This window comes from Balaenoptera borealis (genome assembly GCF_965194805.1).
Source record: "Balaenoptera borealis genome assembly, chromosome: 6".
Lineage (NCBI taxonomy): Eukaryota > Metazoa > Chordata > Mammalia > Artiodactyla > Balaenopteridae > Balaenoptera > Balaenoptera borealis.
The window spans coordinates 126,192,940-126,217,101 of record NC_138863.1 but is presented as its reverse complement, the minus strand read 5'-3'; the positions used below and the strand labels follow the sequence as shown (position 1 = coordinate 126,217,101).

Below are 24,162 nucleotides of genomic sequence, written 5' to 3'. Positions count from 1 at the left end.
ATTAACAAGCTTATTCTAAAATTTGTGTAGAATTTCATAAGACTCAGAATAGTCAAAACAATTTTGAAAAAGAAGAACAAAGTAGAACATTCTTATTTTCGAAATTTATGAAGTTACAGTGATCAAAATAGTGTGGTACTGCCATAAAGACCAATGGGATAGAATGGAGAGTCCAGACATAAACCCTCACATGGTGCTGGGACAACTGGAAAGCAACATGCAAAATAATGAAGTTAATCCCTTACCCCACACCATAGACAAAAATTAACACGAAGTGGATAAAAGACCTAAATGTAAGAGCTAAAAACTATAAAGCTCCTAGAAGAAAGCATAGAAGTATATCTTCATGTTCTTGAATTTGGCAGTGAATTCTTGGATATGACAAAATGTGTGAGCAACAAAAGAAAAAAATAGATAAATTTGACAACATCAAAATTAAAAGTTTTTGCTTCAAAAGACACTGTCAAAAGTGAAAAGAAAACCCACAGAATTGGAGAAAATATTTGCAAATCATATATCTGATGAGAGCCTTGTATCTTGAATATATAAATACCTCTTTCAATAATGTTAAAAAAAAAACGCAATTTAAAAAATAGGCAAAGGCATCTTTTCCAAGGAAGATACTCAAATGGCCAGTAAGTACATGAAAAGAGACTCAACATTATTTATCATTAGGGAAATACAAATCAAAACCACAATGAGATACCACTTCACATCTAATAGGATGGCTCTTTTTTAAAAAGGAAAATAAGTGTTGGTGAAGATGTGGAAAAATTGGAAAACTTGTACATTGCTAGCGGGAATGTAAAATGATGCAACTGTTGTGAAAAATAGTATGGAAGTTCCTTAAAAATTAAATATAGAATGACCATATGATCCAGCAATTCCACTCATACATATTTACCCAAAAAATTGAGAGCAGGGACTCAACCAGATACTTGTACTCCAGTGTTCATAGCAGCATTATTCATAATAGCCAAAAGACAGAAACAACCCAAAAGTCCATTTAGATGAATGAATAAACAAAAGGCTGTGTGTACATGAAATGGAATATTATACAGCCTTGAAAAGGAATTAAATTCTGATACATGCTCTGCTGTGGGCTAAGTTGTGTCCCCACCCCCCAAATGTATATGTTGAACCCCTAACCCCCAGCGTGACGGTAGTTACAGATAGGGTCTCTGAGAGATAATTACGTTTAGATGAGGTCATGAGGGTGAGGACCTCATGATGGGATTAGTGCCCTTATAAGAAGAAAAAGAGACACAAGAGCTCTCTCTCTGCCATATGAGGACACAACAAGAAGGTGGCCATCTGCAAGCCAGGAAGAGAACCTGACCATTCTAGCATTCTGATCTCAGACTTTAAGCCTCCAGAACTATGAAAAGTAAATTTCTGTTGTTTAAGCCACCCAGTCTTTGGTATTTAGTTATGGCACCTTGAGACAACTATGTCATGCCACAGCATGGATGAACATTGAGGACATTATGTTAAGTGAAATAAGCCACACAGAAAAAGATGACCATTGTATGATTCCACCTATATGACGTACCTAAAAGAGTGAAATTCATGGAGACAGAAAGTGGAATAGTGGTTATCAGGTGCTGGGGGGAGTTGTTTAATGGGTACAGTTTCAGCATGAGCTGATAAAAACGTTCTGGAGATGGATAGTGGTGATGGTTGTACAATACTGCAAATGTACTTAATGCCACTGAATTTTATACTTTAAAAAAATGGTTAAAGTGGTAAATTTTATGTTATGTATATCTTACCACAATAAAGTGCAAAAAAACCCCATGGATTTGACACACTGAAAGAAGGAATAGGTTACTACATTATTAGAGTTGGAGATTTTTTTAAAAATAGCAACAATCATTTCTTTTTTTTAATTGAAGTATAGTTGATTTACAATGTGTTAGTTTCAGGTGTACAGCAAAGTGATTCAGATATATATATATAAGAATCTGAAAAAGAATATATATATTATATATATATTCAGATATATATATGAAAAGAATCTGAAAAAGAATATATATATGTGTGTGTGTATATATATATATACATATATACATATATATATGTGTATATATATATATATATATATATATATATGTATATATATATATATATATATAGGCTATTACAAAATATTGAGTATAGTTCCCTGTGCTATACAGTAGGTTCTTGTTGGTTATCTATTTTATATATAGTAGTGTGTATAATTTAATCCCAGACTCCTAATTTATCCCTCCCCCTCCCCTTACCCCTTTGGTAACCATAAGTTTGTTTTCTATGTCTGTGGGTCTATTTCTGTTTTGTATATAAGTTCATTTGTGTCATTTTAAATTGAGGTTTTGATTTGCATTTTCCTTATGATTAATTAGGATATTTGAGGATATTTTCATGTGCTTATTGGTCATTTGTATATCTTCTTTGGAGAAATGTCTATTCAAGTCATTGCCCAGTTTTTTAATTGAGTGGGTTTTTTGTTTGCTTGTTTTTTGTTTTGTTTGTGCTGTTGAGTCATAGGAGTCTCTATATATTCTGGATATTACTCTCTTATCAGATATGATTTACAAATATTATTCTTGTTCTGTGGCTTGTCTTTTCACTGTCTTGATAGTGTCCTTTGATACACAAACTTAAAATTTTTTTGATGAATTCCAATATACTTTTTCTTTTATTATGTGTGCTTTTAGTGTCATAATTAAGAAACCATTGCTAACTTGGTAGGGTTCAACCACATTCTTTTGCATGTGGCTATACAGTTGTCTCAGCACCATTTTTTCAAAACAAAGCCTTTACCCCAACAAATTGTCTTGGGACTCTTGTTGAAAATCAATTAACCATATATGTGAGAGTTTATTTCTAGGCTCCCTATTCTATCAGTCCATATCTCTATCTTTATGCTAGTGCCACACTCTTTTGATTACTATAGCTTTGCAGTAAGTTTTTAAAATTGGGAAGTGTGAGTCCTCCAACTTTGTTCTTCTATATCACGATTGCTATGGCTATTCGGAGTCCCTTGAAATTCCATATGAACTTTAGGATTAGTTTTTCTATTTCTGCAGAAAATGCCTGTGGGATTTTCATAAGAATTGCATTGAATTTGTACATAAATTTAAGAAGTACTGTCATTTTAACCATAGTAAGTCTTCCAATCCATGAATACAGTATGTCTTTCCATTTATTTAGGTATTCTTTAATTTCTTTCAGCAATGTTTTCTAGTTTTCAGTGTACAGTCTTTCTCCTCCTTGGTTAAGTTTATACCTAAGAAAATTATTATTCCTGAAGCTGTGCAAATGGAATTGTTTTCTTAATTCCTTTTTGGATTGTTCATTGCTAGTGTATAGAAATATAGTTGATTTTGTGTGTGTTGATTTTGTATCCTATAGCATTGCTAAATTCAACTTTCTTTGTAGATTCCCTGGCCGAAAAGTTCATGAAAACCCGAACGAACTTTTTGGCCAACCCAATACATATCGTGCCTTCTGCAAACAGAGATAATTACCTCTTCTTTTCCAATTTGAGTAACTGTTATTTTGTTTTTCTTGCCTAATTGCTCTGGCTATAACTGCAGTACTATGTTGAATACTGACAAAAGTAGGCATCCTAATCTTGTTCCTGATCTTAGGAGGAAAGTTTTCAGTCTTCCAACACCGAGTTTATTAGCTCAGTTGGGTTTTTCATATATGGCCTTTATCATGTAGAGAACATTCCCTTCTATACCTAGTTTATTGAATGTTTTTTTAAATCATGAAAGGACGTTGGACTTTATCAAATTCTTTTTTTTTAAATTTTTGCATTGATTGAGATGATCATGTGGTATTTTTCCTTCATTCTATTAATGTGGTATATTACAGTGAATAATTTTCATATGTTGAACCACACTTGCTCTGGGGCTACATCCCACTTGCTCATGGTGTATAATCCTCTTAATATGCTAGAATTCTATTTGGTAGTATTTTGTTGAGAGTTTTGGCATCTGTATTCGTTAGGGATATTGGCCTCTAGTTTTTTTGTAGTCTATGTCTGGCTTTGATGTCAAGAAGCTAGCCTATGGAATGAGTTAGGAAGTGTTCCCTCCTCTTCATTTTTTTGGGAAGAGTTTGAGAAGGATTGATTTTCATCCATCTTAAATATTTGGTAGAGTTCACCAGTGAAACCATCTGGTCTTGGACTTTTTTTTGCTGAGAGGTTTTTTTAATTACAGATTCAATCCCCTTGTTATAGGTCTAGTCTGATTTTCTATTCCTTCTTGAGTCAGTCAGCTTTGATAATTTGTGTGTTTATAGGAATTTTCCCTCTTGTTGGCAAACAATTGTTTATAGTATTCTCTCATAATCCACTTTATTTTGGTAAAATCAGTAGTAATGTCCCCACTTTCATTTCTAATTTTGACTGAGTCTCTCTCCCTCCTCCCCACCCTCATCAACCTAAAGGTTTGTAAATTTTGTTAATATTTTCAAAGAACCAACTTTTGATGTCATTGATTTTTCTCTATTGTTTTTCTACTCTCTAATTCATTTATCTCTGCTCTAATCTTTGTTGTTTCCTTCCCTCTGCTTGTTTGGGTTTAGTTTGCTCTTCTTTTTTTAGCTCCTTAAGATTTACATTTAGATTATTAATTTGAATTTTTCTTCCTTTCTAATGTAGGCATTTATTGCTATAAGTTTCCCTCTTAGCACTCCATCCCATCAGTTTTGCAATATTGTGTTTTTATTATTATCTATCTCAAGGTTTTAAATTTTTTCTTTGTGACTTTTTTTCTTTGACCCATTGCTTATTTAAGAGTGTGTTGTTTAATTTTTGTGAATTTCATTATTGTGAAATTTCCAGTTTCTCTTCTATTATTGATATCTAGTTTCATTCCATTGTGATCAGAAGTTACTTTGTATTATTTCAGCCTTACAAAATTCATTAAGAATTGTTCTGTAGCCTAACATACCATGTGTCCTGGAGGATGTTTCATGTGGAATTGAGAAGAATACATATTCTGCTGTTTCGTGGAGTGTTCTGTTTATGTCTGTTAGATCTAATTGGTTTACAGTGTTGTTCAGGTCCTCTACTGTTATTAATCTTCTGTCGGACTGATCTATCCTTTTTGAAAGTGGGTACTGAAGAGTCCAACTATTATTATAGAACTATTTCTCCCTTCAATTCTGTCCATTTTTGCTTCATATATTTTAGGGCTCTATTGTTAGGTGTGTACAAGTTTGTCATTATTATATCTTCTTACTGGATTGAACCCTTTATCAATATATAATGTCCTTCTTTGTCTCTTATAACTTTTTTGAATTAAAGTCTATTTTATCAGACAATAATATAGTCACTCCAGCTCTCTTTTGGTTGCTATTTGCATGGATTATCTTTTCCTATCCTTTTACGTTCAAGCTCTTTGTCTTTGTATCTGAAATGAGTCACTTGTTGACAACATATAGATCATGTTTTTGAAAAAAATTTTTTCCCAATCTTTGCCTTTTAACAGGAGAGTTTAACCCATTTACATTTGAATTTAATACTGATAAAAATATTTACTTCTGCCATTTGGCTTTTTGTTTTCTGTATGTCATACATTTTGTTTCTCAATTCCTCAATTACTGATTTGGCAGGGGGGTATTTATTTGAACTTTTGAAGTGTACCAGTTTGATTCCCTTCTTTCCTTTTCTATATATTTTTAAATTACTTTCCTAGTGGTTACCTTAGGAATTACAATTAACATCATAAACTTATATAAAAACCTGGTTTGAATAATACCAACTTAGTTTCAGTAGTGTACACTCTGCTCCTGTATATCTCTGTTCCTCCCCCACTGTTTTGTCACAAATTATATTTTTATACATGCTGTGCTCACTAACAAAATTTTTACTTTATTTTATGTATTTGCCTTTTAAATCATATAGGAATAAAGGAAGAGTTATAAAGTAAAAGTAAATGATACTTGTTTTTATATTTACCTAGGTAGTTACCTTTACCAGTGTTTCTTCTTATGACTTTAAGTTACTGTCTTCTTTCTTTTCATTTCAGCCTGAAATATTTATCTCTCTAGCATTTCTTGTAGGGTAGGTCTACCAATAATGAACTCCCTTGGCTTTTGTTTATCTAGAAGTATCTTAATTTCTCCTTTATTCTTCAAAGATAGTTTTGCCAGATATAGAATTCTTGTTTGAAAGTTTATTTTTATTTTTTTAAGGACATAAATATGTCATATTACTGCCTTCTGATTTACATGGTTTCTGTTGAGAATTTGGCTGTTAATCTTATGAGGATCCCTTGTACATGATGAACTGCTTCTCTCTTGCTGCTTTCAAAATTCTGTCTTTGGGTTTCAACAATTAGACTATGTATCTTGGTGTAGATTTCTTTGAATTTATCCTGCTTTTAATTCATTAAGCTTCTTGGAAGTGTAGATTCATGTCCTTCAACAGATTTGGGAAGATTTTGGCCATTATTTCCTCAAATACATTTTCTGCACTTCTTTCTTCTCCTTCCAGAACTCCAATGATGCATATGTTGGTACATTTGATGGTGTCCCAGAGGTCCCTCAGACCCTGTTTTTCTTTCTGCTCCTCAGACTAGATAATTTCAATTGTCTTTAATCTTCAATTCTCTCATCCTTTTTTTCGGCCTTCTCAAATCTGCTGTTGAACAATTCTAGTGAATGTTTCATGTCAGTTAGTATACTTTTCAGCTCCAGAATTTGTTTGGTTCCTTTTTATAATTTCTCTCTTTTTAAAAAAATATTTTCATTTTGTTCATGTCATTTTCCTGATTCCTATTAGTTCTTGGCCCATGACTTCCTTTAGCTCATTGAGCATATTAAATCAGTCAACTCAATATCTTTGTCTAATAGTTACAATGTCTGGGATTTCTCAAGTATAGTTTCTATCAAATTCCTTTTTTCCTGAAACTGGGCCATACTTTCCTGTTCCCTTGTAAGTTTTTAAACTTTTTTTGAGAAATGGACATATAATACCCAGAGGGTATTATGTTAGCTTTGGAAACCTGATTCTCCCACTCCTCTGGGATTGATAAATTTTGCTTGTTGAGGGTGGCGCCATCTGTGACTTTTCCAAACAATTTTTGCAAGGTATGCATTCCTTGTGTGTGGTACCTGAAGTTTCTGTTCCATTATCTCTGCAGTCAACCAGTGACTTGAGAACAATTTGTCTGTCTCCAACAAGGAAAAAAAAAACCGCTCCTGTCTCTTTAAATCTTCTTTTTTTTTTTTAAAAATTAAATTTATTTATTTATTTATTTATTTAGGGCTGTGTTGGGTCTTCATCGCTGCACGCGGGCTTTCTCTAGTTGCAGCGAGCAGGGGCTACTCTTCATTGCGGTGCACGAGCTTCTCATTGCAGTGGCTTCTCTTGTGGAGCACGGGCTATAGGCGCACGGGCTTCAGTAGTTGTGGCACATGGGCTCAGCAGTTGTGGCTCACGGGCTCTAGAGTGCAGGCTCAGTAGTTGTGGCACACGGGCTTAGTTCCTCCGAGGCATGTGGGATCTTGCCGGACCAGGGCTTGAACCCATTGTCCCCTGCATTGGCAGGCGGATTCTTAGCCACTGCACCACCAGGGAAGTCTCTTTAAATCTTCTGATAGATAACCCCAGGGTAAGCCACTGCTACTGAGGGCCATAACCAAGGCAAGTTTCTATGCCAGTTCCTCAGGCATCACTAGACCAGCCCAAATGCATAAATCCAAATGTTTTGAGGACAAGGTCACCACTACCCACCCTGGCACCAGCCAGCTGCTCCAAGAACTCAGCCAAGATGGTGCTGAGGAATCAGGAGTGGTAGTTGGCTTGTGCCTGCCCCTAACTTACAAAAGATCAGAAGCCTCTCCCTTCATGAAGTGCTCCCAACCAGCACATGAAGTGCTGGTTGTTATAAGTGTCCAAACATGTTCCAGAGTTCCAAAATAGTTTATTGTAATTGATCTTTCCAGCTTAATGGTTGACTCAGCAGAGTGACTGACCCCAGATCTTTGTAGCCTGTCATTTTGCTTGTTGTCACACCTACTCTGTATTTTTAAGTAATGTCATTAGGTGCATACCTATTTAGGATTGTTAATGTCTCCTTGATTAATTGACTTGTATCATCATAGAATATCCTTCTTTTTCCTCTGGTAATTCTCATTGTCTTGAAGTTCACTCTGTTTAATATGAATATAGCCACACCAGTTTTCTTATTATTAGTGTTTGTGTGAGGCAGTTCTTAATGTCAACCTATTTCTATTTAATGTGCATCTCTATAAATTGCTTTTTAAAATACAATCTGAAAATCTCAGACTTCTATTTAGAGTGTTTAAGACCATTAATATATAATGCAAATATTGACTTTTTCAGTTTAAAGCCTACTGTTTAATTTGTTTTACTATTTATCTCCTCTACTTGTTCCTTTGCTTCTCCTTTCCTGCCTCTTTTGGGTTGATTGAGTTTTACATTTTTTTTTTTAATTGAAAATTAAAATTTTCCTGTCTCCTCTTGTTTTGTTTTTTGTTTGTTTTGTTTTGATTTTTGGTATAACTATATTTTTTCAAATGGTTGCCCTAGGGAAAACAATATGCTTTCTCAGCTTCTCAGTTTATCTTGCATTACTGTCATACCAATTCATAATAATGTAAGAACATTATAACTCCCATCCTTTGTGCAATTGTCATGTATTTTACTTCTACATGTTATATACCCAAAATATAGGTAACATTTTTGCTTTAAGCAATCAATAGTCTCTTAAAGGAAAAATAGTATATTTACCCACATATTTACTGTTTCCAGCGCTCTTCATTCCTTCCTGTAGACATGAATTTCTATCTGGCATAATTTTCCTTTTAGCCTGAAGAACTTTTACCATTTTTTTTTTATAGTACAGGTCTACAAGCAATGTATTCTCTCGACATTCAGTTATCCTGAAATAATTTTATTTCATTTTCACTTTTGAAAAATACTTCCCCCACATAATGTTAAGACAGATTTTCTTTCAGCACTTTAAAAATGTTATTCCACTGTCATGTTCTTTTTTCCTGATAAAAAGTCAGCTATCATTCTTTTTTTTTTTAATAAATTTATTTATTTTTGGCTGTGTTGGGTCTTCATTGCTGCACACAGGCTTTCTCTAGTTGTGGCGCATGGGGGCTACTCTTCGTTGTGGTGCACGGGCTTCTCATTGCGGTGGCTCCTCTTGTTGCGGAGCACGGGCTCTAGGTGTGTGGGCTTCAGTAGTTGTGGCACATGGACTCAGTAGTTGTGGCTCGCGGGCTCTAGAGCGCAGGCTCAGTAGTTGTGGCGCACAGACTTAGTTGCTCTGTGGCACATGGGATCTTCCCGGACCAGGGCTCGAACCTGTGTCCCCTGCATTGGCAGGCGGATTCTTAACCACTGCGCCACCAGGGAAGTCCTCAGCTATCACTCTTATTGTTATTTCTGTGTATGGTATGTCTTTCTTGTTTTCCTGACTACTTTTTAAAGATTATCTTGGGTTTTCAGCATTTGACTATGACGTGCCTCAGTGTGACCTTTGTATGTATCCTGCGTGTGTGTGTGTGCGCGTGTGCGTGTGCATGTGCGTGCGCTGGTTTGGGGGGGTGGGGCGTAACACACGGTGTGGCTGGACAAAGATCAAGAGAAAAGCTAGAAGAGTTTTACAGTTTTGTTATATCACAGTTCACACCATGCAGGACCACTCGGGGGAAGCACTAGGGTTGGTCACTAGGAAGAAGGCAAGGCAGGAACTGTGGGCAAGAGCTTTAATTGTGGTTTCCCCAGGAATGAATGGGTGAGGCAGGGTAAGACTGGCTAATTTGAATATTTCAATAAGCTCTGGAGCATAGGAGCTGCATGTCTTATATCTGGCCTTGGGTGATTAGGGTGGGTATATAGTGGCCCAGAGTTGAAGAATCCAATAAGTGAAGTGGTTGAGGGTGTGGACTAGATTGGCTGTTCAAGAGAACTGACTGGCCTTTAGCCAGGGCCAAAACTGGGTCAAGAGAGCATTTTTAAGAAACTTATTTCTGGAGTCACTAAGGCTCTTGGATCCATGAGTTGATATTTTTAATCACACCTTGACTTGGCCAATATTTCTCCAAACATATTTGTTAAACTGCTTGATACTGCCTCACAGGTTATTACATATATTCATTATTTTTCTCAATCGTTTTTCCCTCTTTGCTCTTCAATTTGGATAATTTCCATTAATCTGTCTTCAAGTTCTCTGATCCTTTTTTTTCTGCAGTGTTTAATCTTAAGCCTACCCATGAAATTGGTTTTTAAAAATTTCATCTCTCTCCTAAAATTCCCCACATCTTCATCCTTTGTATATATCCATTCCTATTGTTTCTTTAACATATTTATAATTACTTCATTTTTTAATAAATTTTATTTATTTATTTATTTATTGGCTGCAGTTGGGTCTTCGTTGATGTGCACAGGCTTTCTCCAGTTGCAGCGAGCAGGGGCTACTCTTCATTGCGGCGCGTGGGCTGCTCACTGCGGTGGCTTCTCTTGTTGCGGAGCACAGGCTCTAGGTGCGCGGGCTTCAGTGGTTGTGGCTCGCGGGCTCTAGAGCGCAGGCTCAGTAGTTCTGGCGCACGGGCTTAGTTGTTCCACGGCATGTGGGATCTTCCTGGACCAGGCATTGAACCCGTGTCCCCTGCATTAGCAGGGGGGTTCTTAACCACTGCACCACCAGGGAAGTCCCTATAATTATTTTAAAATTCTTATTCAATAATTTCAACATCTTGGTTGCCTGCAGATCTCGATTTTTTTCCCCTTGTTTATGCGTCCTATATTCCTGTTTCTTACGTCTGATTTGTGATTGTATACTGCACATTCTGAGTGATATATTGTAGAGACTCTGGATTCATTAAGTTTCCCATGAAAACTGTTGAGCTTTAGTAGGGAGTTAAGTTACTATTGGATCACCTTGATGCTTCGAAGGCTTGACTTTACACTTTATTAGAGTGGTTCTATTTTAGTTTTGCCCTTAGTCCTAGGGCCTAGACCCGAGTTCAACGGAAAGTCCCAAATATTTACTGAGCCTCTCCAACTTGGTGGGACATAAATGCCAAACTTTTCCTCCCCAGCACCAGACATCTGCTGACATCTCTGCTGAGCTTTTCCGGCCTTCCAGCTGTTGCTTTGTTTGGCCCTCTTGGAATCCTGCTTTGTTCAAGCATAATTTAGGAGTCAGCCAAGGATTTGAGGGGAGTATGCAAGGCAAATTCAAAGCTCTGTGGCTTCCTCCTTTCTGGGATTTTCCGCCTTCAATTTCTAGCTGCTTGGGCAGCCTCTGAACTCTGACTTGGCTCCTCAGCCCTGTAAAACAGCCACTTTTTGTTTTATTCCCTGTGGGCCACATGAAGAATAGTCGCTTAAATGTGGATCTTATCCAGTGTGTTTCTCTTCTTTCAGTGGTTGAGTCCCCTCCAGTTTTTGCCTGTCTCTTGTCACTTTCCAGTGCATTTCAACAGTGTATATAGTTATTGGTTGGTCTGATACAATGCTCTTGCCACTGATGGAAGCCAGACTATAATCCAGCTTTTTACCTCTATCTGGTTGATGGTTATACAAGTGTGTTTACTTTGAAAATCAAGGTGTATGTTTGTGTACTTGTACCTTCAAGTGCTATACATCAATAGTAATTTTTTTACAAGAAAAAAGTGATTTCATGTGGGCACCCAGTTTAAAACCCCTCAGGGGCTTTCTGGTGGCTCTGGATCAATTCAGATCCCCACTCCAGCACCTTGCTCCTGGCCATGACTCCAGCCCCAGAGGTTCACTTGCAGCTCCTTAAATGAGATACACCAGCTCTCCATCCTCCCTGTATCCCCACCTCCCTCATTCTACATAGATAATGCCTACTGATTCCCCAAACTTCAGTTTAAGCATCCTCTCCTTGTAGAAGCTTTTCCTGACCACCAGACCAAATCCCTCCTTCCCTCCTCCACCGTAGGTGCCCTCTGTCATGTTCTCACAGCCACAAGGTCCCTCTGCCCAACCTCCACCTCTGCAAGCGCTCCCACTACACCAGCTTGCGGTGTCCAGTGAGCACCTGAATGGCGGGAACCATATCTTCAACCTCAAATCCAGCCCCAGCGTAGGAGCTCAGAGAATTTGCAAAATGAACGAAGTCCATGCCATCCTCCCTGTTATGGTTAGTGCTTCTGGGGCAGTTCCCCGAAGTTGGGGACCCAGAAGAGGCCTGGGTGCTCCCCTGAGAATCTAGAGAATTGGCTGCGCCTGGACCTAGCTCCTCACCAGACAAGCTGTTCAGGTAAAGCTCTTCCTCCTGTCCAGGCCTGCTGCTTCTGCCAGATGGAGGGGTGGAACTTCGAGCTCTAACCATTTACCTTTCCTAAGCATAAAAGCTGAATGACGGACCAGACGGTTTTAAAGAAGAGAAGGAAAAGTTTATTGTGTTGAGCAGACCTTATTTTCATTACAGTACCAGGAAATTCATTCTCAATCCATTTCAGGCGCAGAGGGCTCTGTAGACATTTAGTGCCCCGGTGCTTGTTCCCGAGCAAGGGGCAGCACCTGGACCTATGTTGCATTTAATGGAACAGGATTACAGTAAAATAGAAGAGTTACAAAGGTGGTTTTGTTTTGTTTTTTTTTTTAAGTACACAGTTTCTTTAAAAATTCTAATATTTTTGTTTTTCCATGTTTACCTTATTATTAGCAAAAACAACTGGTTGGAAACCACCGTACTTGATAATCTTTTCTCAAATTGCTGACCTTAGGTTAATGTATTTTGCTATTTTTATTCTGAAGAGGAATTATGTCCATTTCTCTGGAAATCTAAAAGATGACACGTAAGGCAATGCATAAATTACAGGTGGGGTGAAGGCCTTGGCTCAAACCCTAGCTTGTGTCTGTCCTACTTAAATCTGCCACATTTGGCCCCTGTGTTGCTAGGTAATTGGAAAAGACTCAGGAGATGGCCTCACTTTCGGACTGCTTCTGGGGAGCATGCAGCTGCCTGAAGCTGATTTCGTGGTTTGTTTTTATAAGCTGTCAACACTCAGTGACACCCTGAGAGGGAGAGATCCTCTACTCAGTGCCCTGACTCACCACCGCCACCCAGAAGCGTCATTTCTGTATTAGATTGAGAGATCAAAGACCAAATAATGAAAGAGAAATTGGTATCCTCCAGATACTCTGAAGTACCAACAAAGACCTGAGTTAATGATGTTGAATTTGTGGAATTCAGTCAGGTTATTACCAAAGTCCTGATAAAGATCCTTCCTCACTCTAGCAAGACTGGGAAAATAGGAATTTAAATTAAAAAGGTTATCCCACCAGACTAGACACAAAACAGCGATATTCAAGTTGGTTAACCCTAATCATCCCACAAAAGTGTCCCCATAAAATCAAATGCTTAAAAAATTATTAAAATTACACAATGGAATATATTTAAATAACTTTGCACACAACACACCCTCCATTCGTTGTTACCAAGAGAAAGCTTCACCAAAACATTTCCATTTCCATGGTATTTGATACCACAGCACTAACATTTTACTCAGAAAAATGTACGAGATGTCCTCTTGAAACTCTTGAGTTGAATTATTTCTTTTAATCATCCATGGCAATTTCAGGAAAAAAACAAAACAAAACTGCTTTCAAGTAGCCAGATTTACTCCCAAGGGGGGTGTCGGGGAGGAGGAATCATCTTACACTCATTGCTGTGAGGGCGGGTTCTGACCCGTTCCAAGTTACGAAGTCAGTAAAGTGGAATTCCCAGCCGAAGGAAACTGGGATTTTCATTTCCCTTCCAGTCTCTTCTGGAAACCGCACTGCTGTCCCTGGCCGTCAGCCCTTCATTCAGTAACCCTGCAACCAGACAGACGTTGTTCGTTCCATCAGACCTTTCACAAGGCTCATGCTATGCGGGCGTGAGGACAGCAGAGTCGATTAAGCTCCTTTCTTGGAAACTACTACCTGATTTTTATGAAACCTTTGCTCCCCCCACCCCCGAGCTGAGCTCACACAGTACGTGGGCCTACCACATGCGCGTGCGCTTGGCAGGCAGGCAAACAGCTCTACGTTTCAATTTGCAGTGCCATTTTGACAGGTTCAGCACTCTCTCAGGCGTGTGGAAAACTGCCACACCAGCGCTCTCAGCGTGGCAAGTATTCAGGACGCTTTTAAACGAAACACAGGCATGTCCCCGCAGCTCCGAGAGCAGGCCGCGTGCACCCGTTCTGACCGCCATCAAATACCACTGTTCGCAGAACATAAAAACCCACACTGTCGCGTGTCGTTCTGATGTGTCACATCACTCTGGCACTGATTCAGAAAGAAAAAGTTTCCACTATGGCATGAAGAAGGGGGAAAAAATCCATTACGTATGAAAAGATGGTTGAAAACAACATGCTTTGAGTAGTTTCCAGAAGCTTGCACTTCTCGGTGAAATCAGTTCATGTTTCTTGTGAAAAATCTCTCCTATCTTTCCAGTCACAATTTGCTTTCATACGGTAGAGAGAACAGGCAAAGCTGACCAAGACCGAATTTTAGTGGCGGTATCATTTCCCAGGGCGCTAGAGGTTCGTTTCGGAAGTTGCTCATGCCACGCGAACCAAGATATTCCTGGCACGAGGAGGAGGGCCCTAGGCCGTTTCAGAAGCAAGCGGGGTCTCGCATGTTTAGATTCAACTGTTAATAAGACTTAAATTTAGGGTGCTGACAAATAAGGGGCAATGAGGACACACACACACTACACAGAGCACAGATTTCACCTTCCTCACGTACGATACGCGTAAGAGCCCAGGCAGAACGACGTGCAGAGGTGGCCTGTTCCATGTCCCAAGGGAACCAGCATCTAGAAAGCACATCCCAGTGACTTTTGTTATTTCCCGCTCAACCTCCCAGAAAATGAAGTGGGAAAACGCACAACTGCGCCCGTGGCTGTAGACAGAAGTGGCGGCGGCGGCGGCAGCCTCTCTGAAGGCTTAATTAACCCTCAGAGGGACCTGAGTGAATGTTCTCCACTCTCACTGATTCTACCCCTTCAGCTGCTCTGACCAGGCGAGGAGCAGCGTGGGGGAACTCATGCTACAGCCTCTGTCAACAGCAACACCGCTGAGGGACCTTTTGAGTCTTGGATCGATTGATCTAAAAATCTTTCGGGCTCCCTCCTCCCCAGTTTTTTAATGGACCTACAAAAGCACGCTCAAAAGCTCCCTCGGACTAAGAGACTCCTGAGCTAACTCTGGCGTGTGAATATGGAAAAAATTAATTCCTCGATATTTGTCCTAAGACTTCGGAAGGGGGCACGGTCCACGGAGCGCTCTGCTGCTGTGCCCCGCAGCCTGGGCAGCCGGGGGGCAGGACCTGCAGCCTTACAGCCACGCGGGCCGACAGCACCCGCAAGACTCCTCGCGGGCGCCTCCCGGCTCTGCCCACCCAGCAGGAAAGGCTGCCGCGGAAGGGCCCTTCTGGGCTGCTGGAGTGAAGACACGAAAAGCCATGACCAAAGGGCCAAACCTGCTTCAAGATGCAACTCTGTGGAGTCAGAACGGGGGGGAACACTGGTAATTTCTGCAAGTCAAAGGCAGCCCACCGCACTAAACTAAAAGGAATACAGAACAGTGTATAGAAAAAAGTGAATTACACAATCAGAATCTCTCCCGATCTCAGATCTGGGAGTCTTCCGTAGAGAAAAGTCAAAGCCAACTTCCCCTGGGTCTGAGAGACGAAAATCCTGCGGAGAAGAAGAGGGTGAGTGACGCGGTGACCTTCCTGAAGGAGCCCTGAGCCCTTCAGGATGGATCACTAGAGGGGCTTACTATGGCTGTATCCAGTAAGGAAATAACAGACTTCTTTTTTAAGAAAGTGGGAAGAGAAAAGCAAAGACTTTCACAAATTAAAAAACTGCTTACAAAGCAATTACTTAAAAAGTTCACTGGGGCTGGGTGGAGAATAAGGATAACGTCTTCATTTCAAATTAGTCACGATGGTACCGACGGTTTATAAAAGAGAACGGCCGATTTCCGGTCCTCCTCGCCCTCACCCCAGCATTCCAGAGCCTCCGACTCCTGACATTTTCCCTACCCTCAGCCCAACCCACCCCCATCCTAACCCCCAATTAATCTGCCCCGAGCCGAGCCTGAAGACACATGATTGTTGGTTGGGTTTCAATTTGACAGTGAACCTGATGCTGGGGAAGGGCACAGGGGAACGCTGGCGCCAACCCCGAGGTGCGCAGACCTGGGGCAAAGCTCCTGATGGCCGATGTGGGCGGCACCTGCCCTGCGGCCCAGGCTGCAGACGGAGCTCCGCTGCCCGTAGGCTGAGGTAAGGAAGGACACGGTGGCTCTGGCCGGCGGCTTCCCGAGACGCTGTGGCATGTGTGGGCTCCCGGGTGTGAGCACCACAGGGCTCGCTTTCTTCCAGTCGCCTCTGCATCCTCCCTTCTGGTTAGAAGCCTGTTCTTTACAGCGTCCCCCAAAGATCAGCCCCTTGTCTTCCTCTGAGGTATGAATCCAGTGGAGCCTTGACTCCAGAGATCCAGAGCCGCCAGCGTGCAGGAGTCAGAATGAACGGTGCGGCACACCTGCCCGGCCGGTTCATCAGCAGTTGTATAGACAGATTGGAAAAAACTAGCATTTAATATAAAAAGTGTTCTTCAAATGGTGTAATTCCCTATCCTCCTCTGGAGATCATAATTCTTCATGTTTCTGAGGTCCTACGGAAAAGGAGAACAAATGAAAAGAAAAGGAATTATTGTCAAGTTATAAAAGTACAGACTAGGGACTTCTCTGGCGGTCCAGTGGTGAAGAATCCGCCTTCCAACGCAGGGGACACGGGTTCGCTCCCTGGTCGGGGAACTAAGATCCCACACGCCACGGGGCAACTAAGCCCGCGTGCCTGAGCCTGCGTGCCGCTAACTACAGAGCCCATGAACCCTGGAGCCTACGCGTCACAACTAAGAGCCCACACGCTGAAATGAAAGATCCCGAGTGTTGCAACGAAGGACCCAACACAGCCAAAAAAAAAAAAGTACAGACTAGGCATTTTCTGGTACGAAACCTATTATTTGTGTCCCTACCTCCACTGTATCTCTCTTTTTAAATATTTAGGAGCTTTGGTTTAGTGTGTTTGTGTTATATTTTGAAAGCAAAGACAAAGTAAAAAAGACATTTTAATTTTTAAGGACATGGAAACTAGCTGCATACCCCTAACTCCATCTAAATATTGTTTTCACAAGTACAATATTTACTTCTAGTAACAATGCACATATTTTTAGTCAAGATTCTTCTTTTTTCACTTAATAACATGTAAACATTTTCCTACGTAGCAGTGTAGCTCATTTACTATTTTCTATTTTGGGGTGTTTAAAACCGTTTTTTAAAGCCTTTGGTTTACAAGTAATAATAAAATAAATTTCTCCATGTATATAACTTTTTTCTTGTATTGAATTATTTCTTTCAAGGTAAATTCTCAAGAGAGAAATTACTGAGGATGTAAACATTTTAATGTCTCCTGACGACCAACTGACTGCCGTTTTAACAAGGAGTGTTCTAGTGCACAAAGCTTCAGCAAGGCCCACCCAGAACAGTTTAATCACCATCTCCCCCAACAAATGGCATTATCAATAGGTACGTTTTTTTCTATGCAGTATGTATTAATGATAGATTCCTTTAATTTGATTACTGTTTCCTCAAATTCATTTATATTTGTGTTTTCCTCTTATTTAAACAGTATGCCTACATTCTTTGCCCATTTATCTATGAAAATCCTTGAGGTTTTACTCATGAACCTAATTATTTTTATGGTGAATATCCAACCTTTTAGCTGTGATTTTAATATCATGCCATAGTCTTCAGAATCACTCAAGATCCATGTTCTATAGTTGCTTTTTGAGAATTCGTTTTGAGCTGAATAAATTAAAATCCAGAGCCCAGCTTATTAATGGGTTTACACAAGGTCACTTTTGTATTCTAATGATTATTTTAGATTGGCTACCATTCAAGATGTACATATAGTAGGGAAAACATTATATGAAGATTTAGTCCTTAGAATACTTTTTTTCAAATCAATATGTTCTCTGTCTTGATCCTAAATGTGCTCATTCACTAGTGCCTGGACAGATTTAATTAAAAACCAAGGAATCTGACAAGAGATCCCCCAAATAATGGCAGGTTTGGCTGATGTATCACAAAACTCATGAACCTAAATAACAATAATCACAAAGAAAGCAGTCTTTCTTCAAAAAAAGAAAGAAAGAGAAAGAAAGAAGAAAAAAAGGGCAGCAACTGCATTAATAAATACTGTTTAGAACCCAACTGAATGAGGAAAGTGAACAATATACACTAGCAGGTGTCAGGATGGAAGGATTAAATAACTCTTTCTTCTAGTCCTTTTACTCATTATTCTGCTTTTGCAACAAACAGAATGAGACAGCCCTAGAAGGACTTGCCTGAAGCCACGAGCCTGTGCGTACCTTGTCGGCCCAGCTCCTGTGCCGGTGCGCCTTTGTGAAGCACCCCCGCTTCCTTCTCCTCCTGGAAGCGCGTCTGTAGCTGTTTGATCTCCTGGTCATAGTCCTGCCACTCTGGGACGATTCGGACAGCGGCCTCCAGCTTGGGCTCTTTGGTCATTGGATTATTACACTGTGAAAACCAAAATAACATACTTCAACTGAGCTGAAGGAAGGGTATGTTACAGAGAATTCCGAGGTGTTTCTGTTCTTGGGTTACAAGTCCTTACTGGACGAAAAGAACAACACTGAGGAAGCAGACGGTATCAGCAGAAGCAGTGTGGTGGTGAGTGGGCTGTGCAAAGCTTCTGCAAAGAAGGGGTGGGGCGCTCCTGGAAGGCAGGAGAAGAAACGCTGGAAACGTTACAAGGCACAGAGTGATCTGGAAGACCAGCGGTAACTTCACCGATTCTAAGTAGTGAAAACAACCCCGTCACACACTGGAGGATTTGGCTTCCTGCTGAGGTTGCTGTAAGCAGTTCTGCAGTCCCTGAACTGCACAGTTAAAGAGAAAGACTACATTATCTAGTCATCCATCAGACTGGACGAAGAAGCAGGAAAGAGCCACCGACAACTTACCAAATCGATTGTTTTCGCCCTTTTCTTAGAGGCATCGTCACACCATGTTTCACACCAAAGCCATTCTTGAGGGAGTGATTTAATTGGCACCTGGTGGATCATGTTATTGGGCAAATCCTGTTCGGAAGAGAAGATAAAACACAACAATCTAAAGTTCTAGGGGAACAAACAACAAGGTCCTACTGTAGAGCAGAGGGAACTATATTCCATATCCTGTGATAAACCATAATGGAAAAGAATATGAAAAAGAAAAAATATACATATGTATAACTGAATCACTTTGATGTACAGCAGAAATTAACACAACATTGTAAATCAACTATACTTCAATAAAATATAAAAGAAAATGTTTAGAAATAAAGTCCTAGGGGAAATTTAAATAAATGGCACAGCAAATTAGCTGCTCATTACATATCACATGTCAATCACAAATTTTTAAAACAGAAAGGGTCCGTACCAAAAACCTTAGAGAAACTAAAATATTTATTTACGGTGTTTTTAAAAACCACGAAGTTCAGAGGATCCATAAAACATCTACCCATAATAAGCATCTGAAAAACTTTAGCTTAAAACTCACAAATAGCCTGCACCTAGATTCCCTGCACGAGGGCAATTCTAAGAAAAACAGTACCGCCTTCTAAAAGCCAGTTAAGCATCGAGTGTGGCTCTTGTACTGCAAGGTTTTGCTTAAAGGAAGCTCTGAATCCACCTTGTCTACTGAGGCTTGATCCCAAGTAGATGAAGCCCACGTGCTTTCTAGCCAGCTGTACTCTATGCTTTGAAGCTTTTCTCTCAGGAAAACTTGTGCGTTTGACACAATAAAACGTTCCATTGTCCAAAGACACAAACAACCAATACGATCCAATAATTTCACTTCTGGGTATATACACAAAAGAACTGAAAGCAGAGACTGAAACGGATACTTGTACACCGATGTTCATAGAGGCATTATTCACAAGTCAAAAGATGGAAATAAGCCAAATGTCCATCAACAGATGAATATCCAAACAAAATGTATATACATACAATGAAATATTACTTGATCTTAACAGGAAGAAAAGTTAGATACATGCTACAGCATGGATGAATCTTGAAAACATTATGCTAAGTGAAATAAAACAAACACAAAAGGAAAAATATTGTATGATTCCAAAAATACCTGGAATAAGCAAATGCATACTGACAGAAAATAGAATAGAGGTTACCAGGGGCTGGGGGCAGGAGAAAAGGGGAGTTAAGTGTTTAATGGGTACAGAGTTTCTGTTTGGGACGATGAAACAGTTCTGGAGATGGACAGCTGCACACTGTGAATGTACTTAATGCCACTGAACATTTAAAAATAGTTAAAATGGTAAATTTTATGTATATTTTACCACAGTGAAAAATAATCAAGGTAAAATACAGGTACTTTTGGACAACAAAAACTGAATTTGTTACTAGTGAACACTAAGTAAAGGACCTTCCTCAGGCCGAAGGAAAACGATCCAATATGGAAGCCCAGAAATGCAGGGAAGAATGCAGAGTAACCAAAGGGTAACTATGTGAGTTAGTTCAAATTTAAATAGATACTGACTATATTAAACAAGGAGAATAACCTCTTCTGGGGGTTAAAATATAGACAGGTCTAAAATACATGGCAACAAGATATTTAGGTTGAGATAAGGATGAATGGAGTAATGAGTTCTAAGACACTGATACTCAACATGTAGTCTGTGGACTGGCAGCACAGAGTTTGCTAGGAATGCAGATTCTAAGGCCCAACCATATACCTACGGAATCAGCCTGTGGGGGATGGGGCCCAGGGATTAAGGCTTTAATAAGTTCTTCAGGTGATTTTTTTATATATGCTAAAATTTGAGAAGAACTGTTCTGATGTTTTTGCACTGTCTGGTAGATGAGTAAAATACACTAATTAACATTAGCCTTTGCAAAGTCAGAAATGCATACTGTAATCTTTAGGCTAATCATTAAAAAATTATTTTATATGTATAGTTTAATAGAAAGAAAGTGGAATTATGAAAAAATCCTCAATCAATCTGAAAGAAACTGACTAAGGAGAAAAAAGAAATACAGGACATATGGAATAAGCAGGAGGACTATGGAGAAGCCAAACTTGCTGGTGATTACATTAACTATAAATGGACTAATGTTCAAATTAAATGACTGTCACAACCACGTGAAAAAACAAACTGATATAAGCTATTTATAAGAAACAGAACTAAAACATAAGGATAAAGAATGATTGAGAACAGAAGGATTAAAAAAATATACCATGTAACACTAACTAAAAGGAAAACCAGCGTAGCTGCACTAATACTAGATGACGCACACTTTAAGCCCCTGCCCAAAAAGCATTCATAGAGATAATAAAAGGTTAATTTGTCAGACATATATATGACTTCTAAGTTTTTAGGTACTGAATGATACAGTCTCTAAGCACATCAAGCAAAATTTGACAAAACCAAAGACAAAGAAAGATTTCACAACATGGAAAGAGATTTTAGCACAATTCTCTCAGTAACTAATAGAAAAACAGACAGACAAAACACACATAACAACATATCACTAAACCTCACCTAATGGACATACATAGAAAAACATTACACCTAACATCTGCAGAATATAAAACCAGTTGAAATGTTTACCAAAACTAATCATACCTGGGTCAGCTCAACAAGCAAAGCTCAACAAACTTCAAATGGCTGAGATCATACACAATACTTTCTCAGACTAGAGCAACTGGGCTAGAACAAAAAAAACCCCTGGAAAATCTCCAGGTATATAGTGAAAGAAACAGGAGGGGAATTAAAATATCTATTAATGAAGGCAGTAATGGAGGAACTGAGAAACACAAAAGACATATAGAAAACAAGTAGGAAATTGGCAGATGTAAATCCTACCACACTAATAATTACATTAAATGTAAAGGGATTAAACTCTCTAACTGAAAGCCACATGGGCTGCCAGCTCACATCTATCAATTTAACAGATTAACAATAAGTATTACTCAAAATTACAAAGAGCGTCAGGAATTCTTACACTGCTGACGGGAGTATAAATCAGAACTACTTTGGAAAACTGTTTGGAATTATCTAGTAAAGATAAAGATGGACCAATCTGATGACCCAGCAATTCAACTTGTAGTTGCACACACAATTGAAATACGTATACATGTGCATCAACCAACACATGTGCATAAACGATGATCACAGCAGCATTATCTGTAGAAGACAAAAATGGAAAACAACCCAAATGTACAATAAACAAAACATACTACCACTTCACACAACAACACAGATGAATCTCACTAACATAACATTAAGCAGAAGAAGTTAGACTCAAAAGAGTACATCGTGTATAATCCCACTGAGACAGGCAGAAAAAAACAGGTAAAACTATAGTGTTTAAGGATACATGTGTAAGTAGTAATTCAATACAGAAAAGCAATGGAGTGATTACCACAAAAGTCAGGATGCTGGATACTTCTGTTAAGAGGGTGGCTTCTGGGATGCTAGTAATGTTGTATTTCTAAAACTGGGTGGTAGTACATGGGCATGTGCTTTGTGGTAATTCCTTGGTGCATATGAATATGTATATATTTATAAATTTTTGTTTTGTACACTCACTTTTCTTTATGGGTGCTATATATCACAAATGCTTAAAAATGTTTAAGGCAGACTTAAGCAAAACAAAATATGTGAAACTATGTATCTAAAACACAAACTATAATCTCACCTCTAAAAAATGTTTAGCATTAATAAACAGTGACTCACCTAAACTTCTTAAAAAACACCATGGTTTCTGATATGGGAAAAAAAGGGAAATTATGATACTATATTCTATGCTGTGAATCCTGAGCTAGTTAGTTCCTAAAGAAGAGAAATACACTGACCCTAGTAGGCAGAGAAACAAATTTATCAGATTAGCCGGGTACAAAATGAAAAGATAGGGTAATGGTTCTGAGTGGCAGTGTCCTCCTTCTATCTTCCTCCCCAAACCAACCTCAGGCCCATGACATTTTTCACTACTATGTCCTCTCTTGAGGACAGATAAAAATGTTACACACACACACACACACACACACAAATTCCTTTCCATGAAGACACAAAACATTGTCCCAACAGAGGAGAAAACTGAGAAGCAAATACTACTTCACTTTCCGACACATCATTGTATACCCATCACTGAACCGGTTAACCAAAAAAATGGCCACTTACTTGATCAAGATTTGAAAGGCTGTTAGGATCCTGGCTCAGACCTTGGTACTGTCCCCTGAGTCTGTCACCAGCAGCTATTTTCCTAAACTTCTTCAGATCCACGACATACAATGCACTGGACAGAGAAAATCCATTTGTTATAACCATGGATTATGGCAGGAAAAGTAACTGCACTGATTAATGGAACAGATCACTAGGCAAACATTCTGGCTTCTCTTTGAAAAGGTAAGCTGAGGTCTACAGTGGAGCTCAGAGTCAGTCTGTGCTACTTCAAAGATGGCTAAGGAAGTTATTACAAAACCCATATTCTGGTACCACAAGCTCACTTTGTCACTGTTCTTTAAGTAATTGCCTTCCAAAGGAAATCATCTCTGACAAAAGATTCCTAGCAAATGTCAGCAGGTTTGGTAATAAAGACTGATAACCATTAGCCAAAGATATCCTGATGATGTCTTAAATGTTAGAGGAAAAAAAAAAACCAACCAAGTGTTACAGTTCTTTTGGACCAAGAACATAAAGTACAATACTGAAATCACCACACCCCAACATTTTTCTCTACACATGCTGCTTCCTACATATCCCTCTACTCTCCAAATCACACTCTGCCCAGAGAAGATAATGTAGAAAAGCAACAAATGCCCAACAGATTCGTTCACTGCTTAACCTAGGAGTTCTAGGAATTTATCCTACAGATACACTTGAAATATACACAATTACATATTTAATTATTCACTACAACATTGTATGTCATAGGAAGACCATAAATAATATATATACTGGAATAATATGTTGATGTAAAAAGGAAAAAGGTCTCTCTCCACATGTGGACATAAAGTCTACTAGAGACATCAAGTAAAAAAAAGCAAGGCACAAAACTATAAATA

At 39.1% G+C, this 24,162-nt stretch overlaps 1 protein-coding gene across 3 annotated transcripts in view; it reads right to left on the bottom strand.

The window, feature by feature from the left end:
* Nucleotides 1–12,386: 12,386 nt before the first annotated feature.
* UGGT1 (UDP-glucose glycoprotein glucosyltransferase 1) overlaps nucleotides 12,387–24,162 on the bottom strand; it is a 120,174-nt gene continuing 108,398 nt past the window's right edge. For all 3 annotated transcript variants that reach the window (XM_082396610.1, XM_082396611.1, XM_082396612.1), the window contains 4 exons: nucleotides 23,279–23,393; nucleotides 19,062–19,178; nucleotides 18,447–18,615; nucleotides 12,387–16,688 (listed from right to left, as the gene is read on the bottom strand). In XM_082396610.1, the coding sequence (XP_082252736.1) occupies nucleotides 16,663–16,688; nucleotides 18,447–18,615; nucleotides 19,062–19,178; nucleotides 23,279–23,393 (427 nt within the window). In that variant the 3' untranslated portion in view covers nucleotides 12,387–16,662. The remainder of the gene's footprint in view (nucleotides 16,689–18,446; nucleotides 18,616–19,061; nucleotides 19,179–23,278; nucleotides 23,394–24,162) is intronic.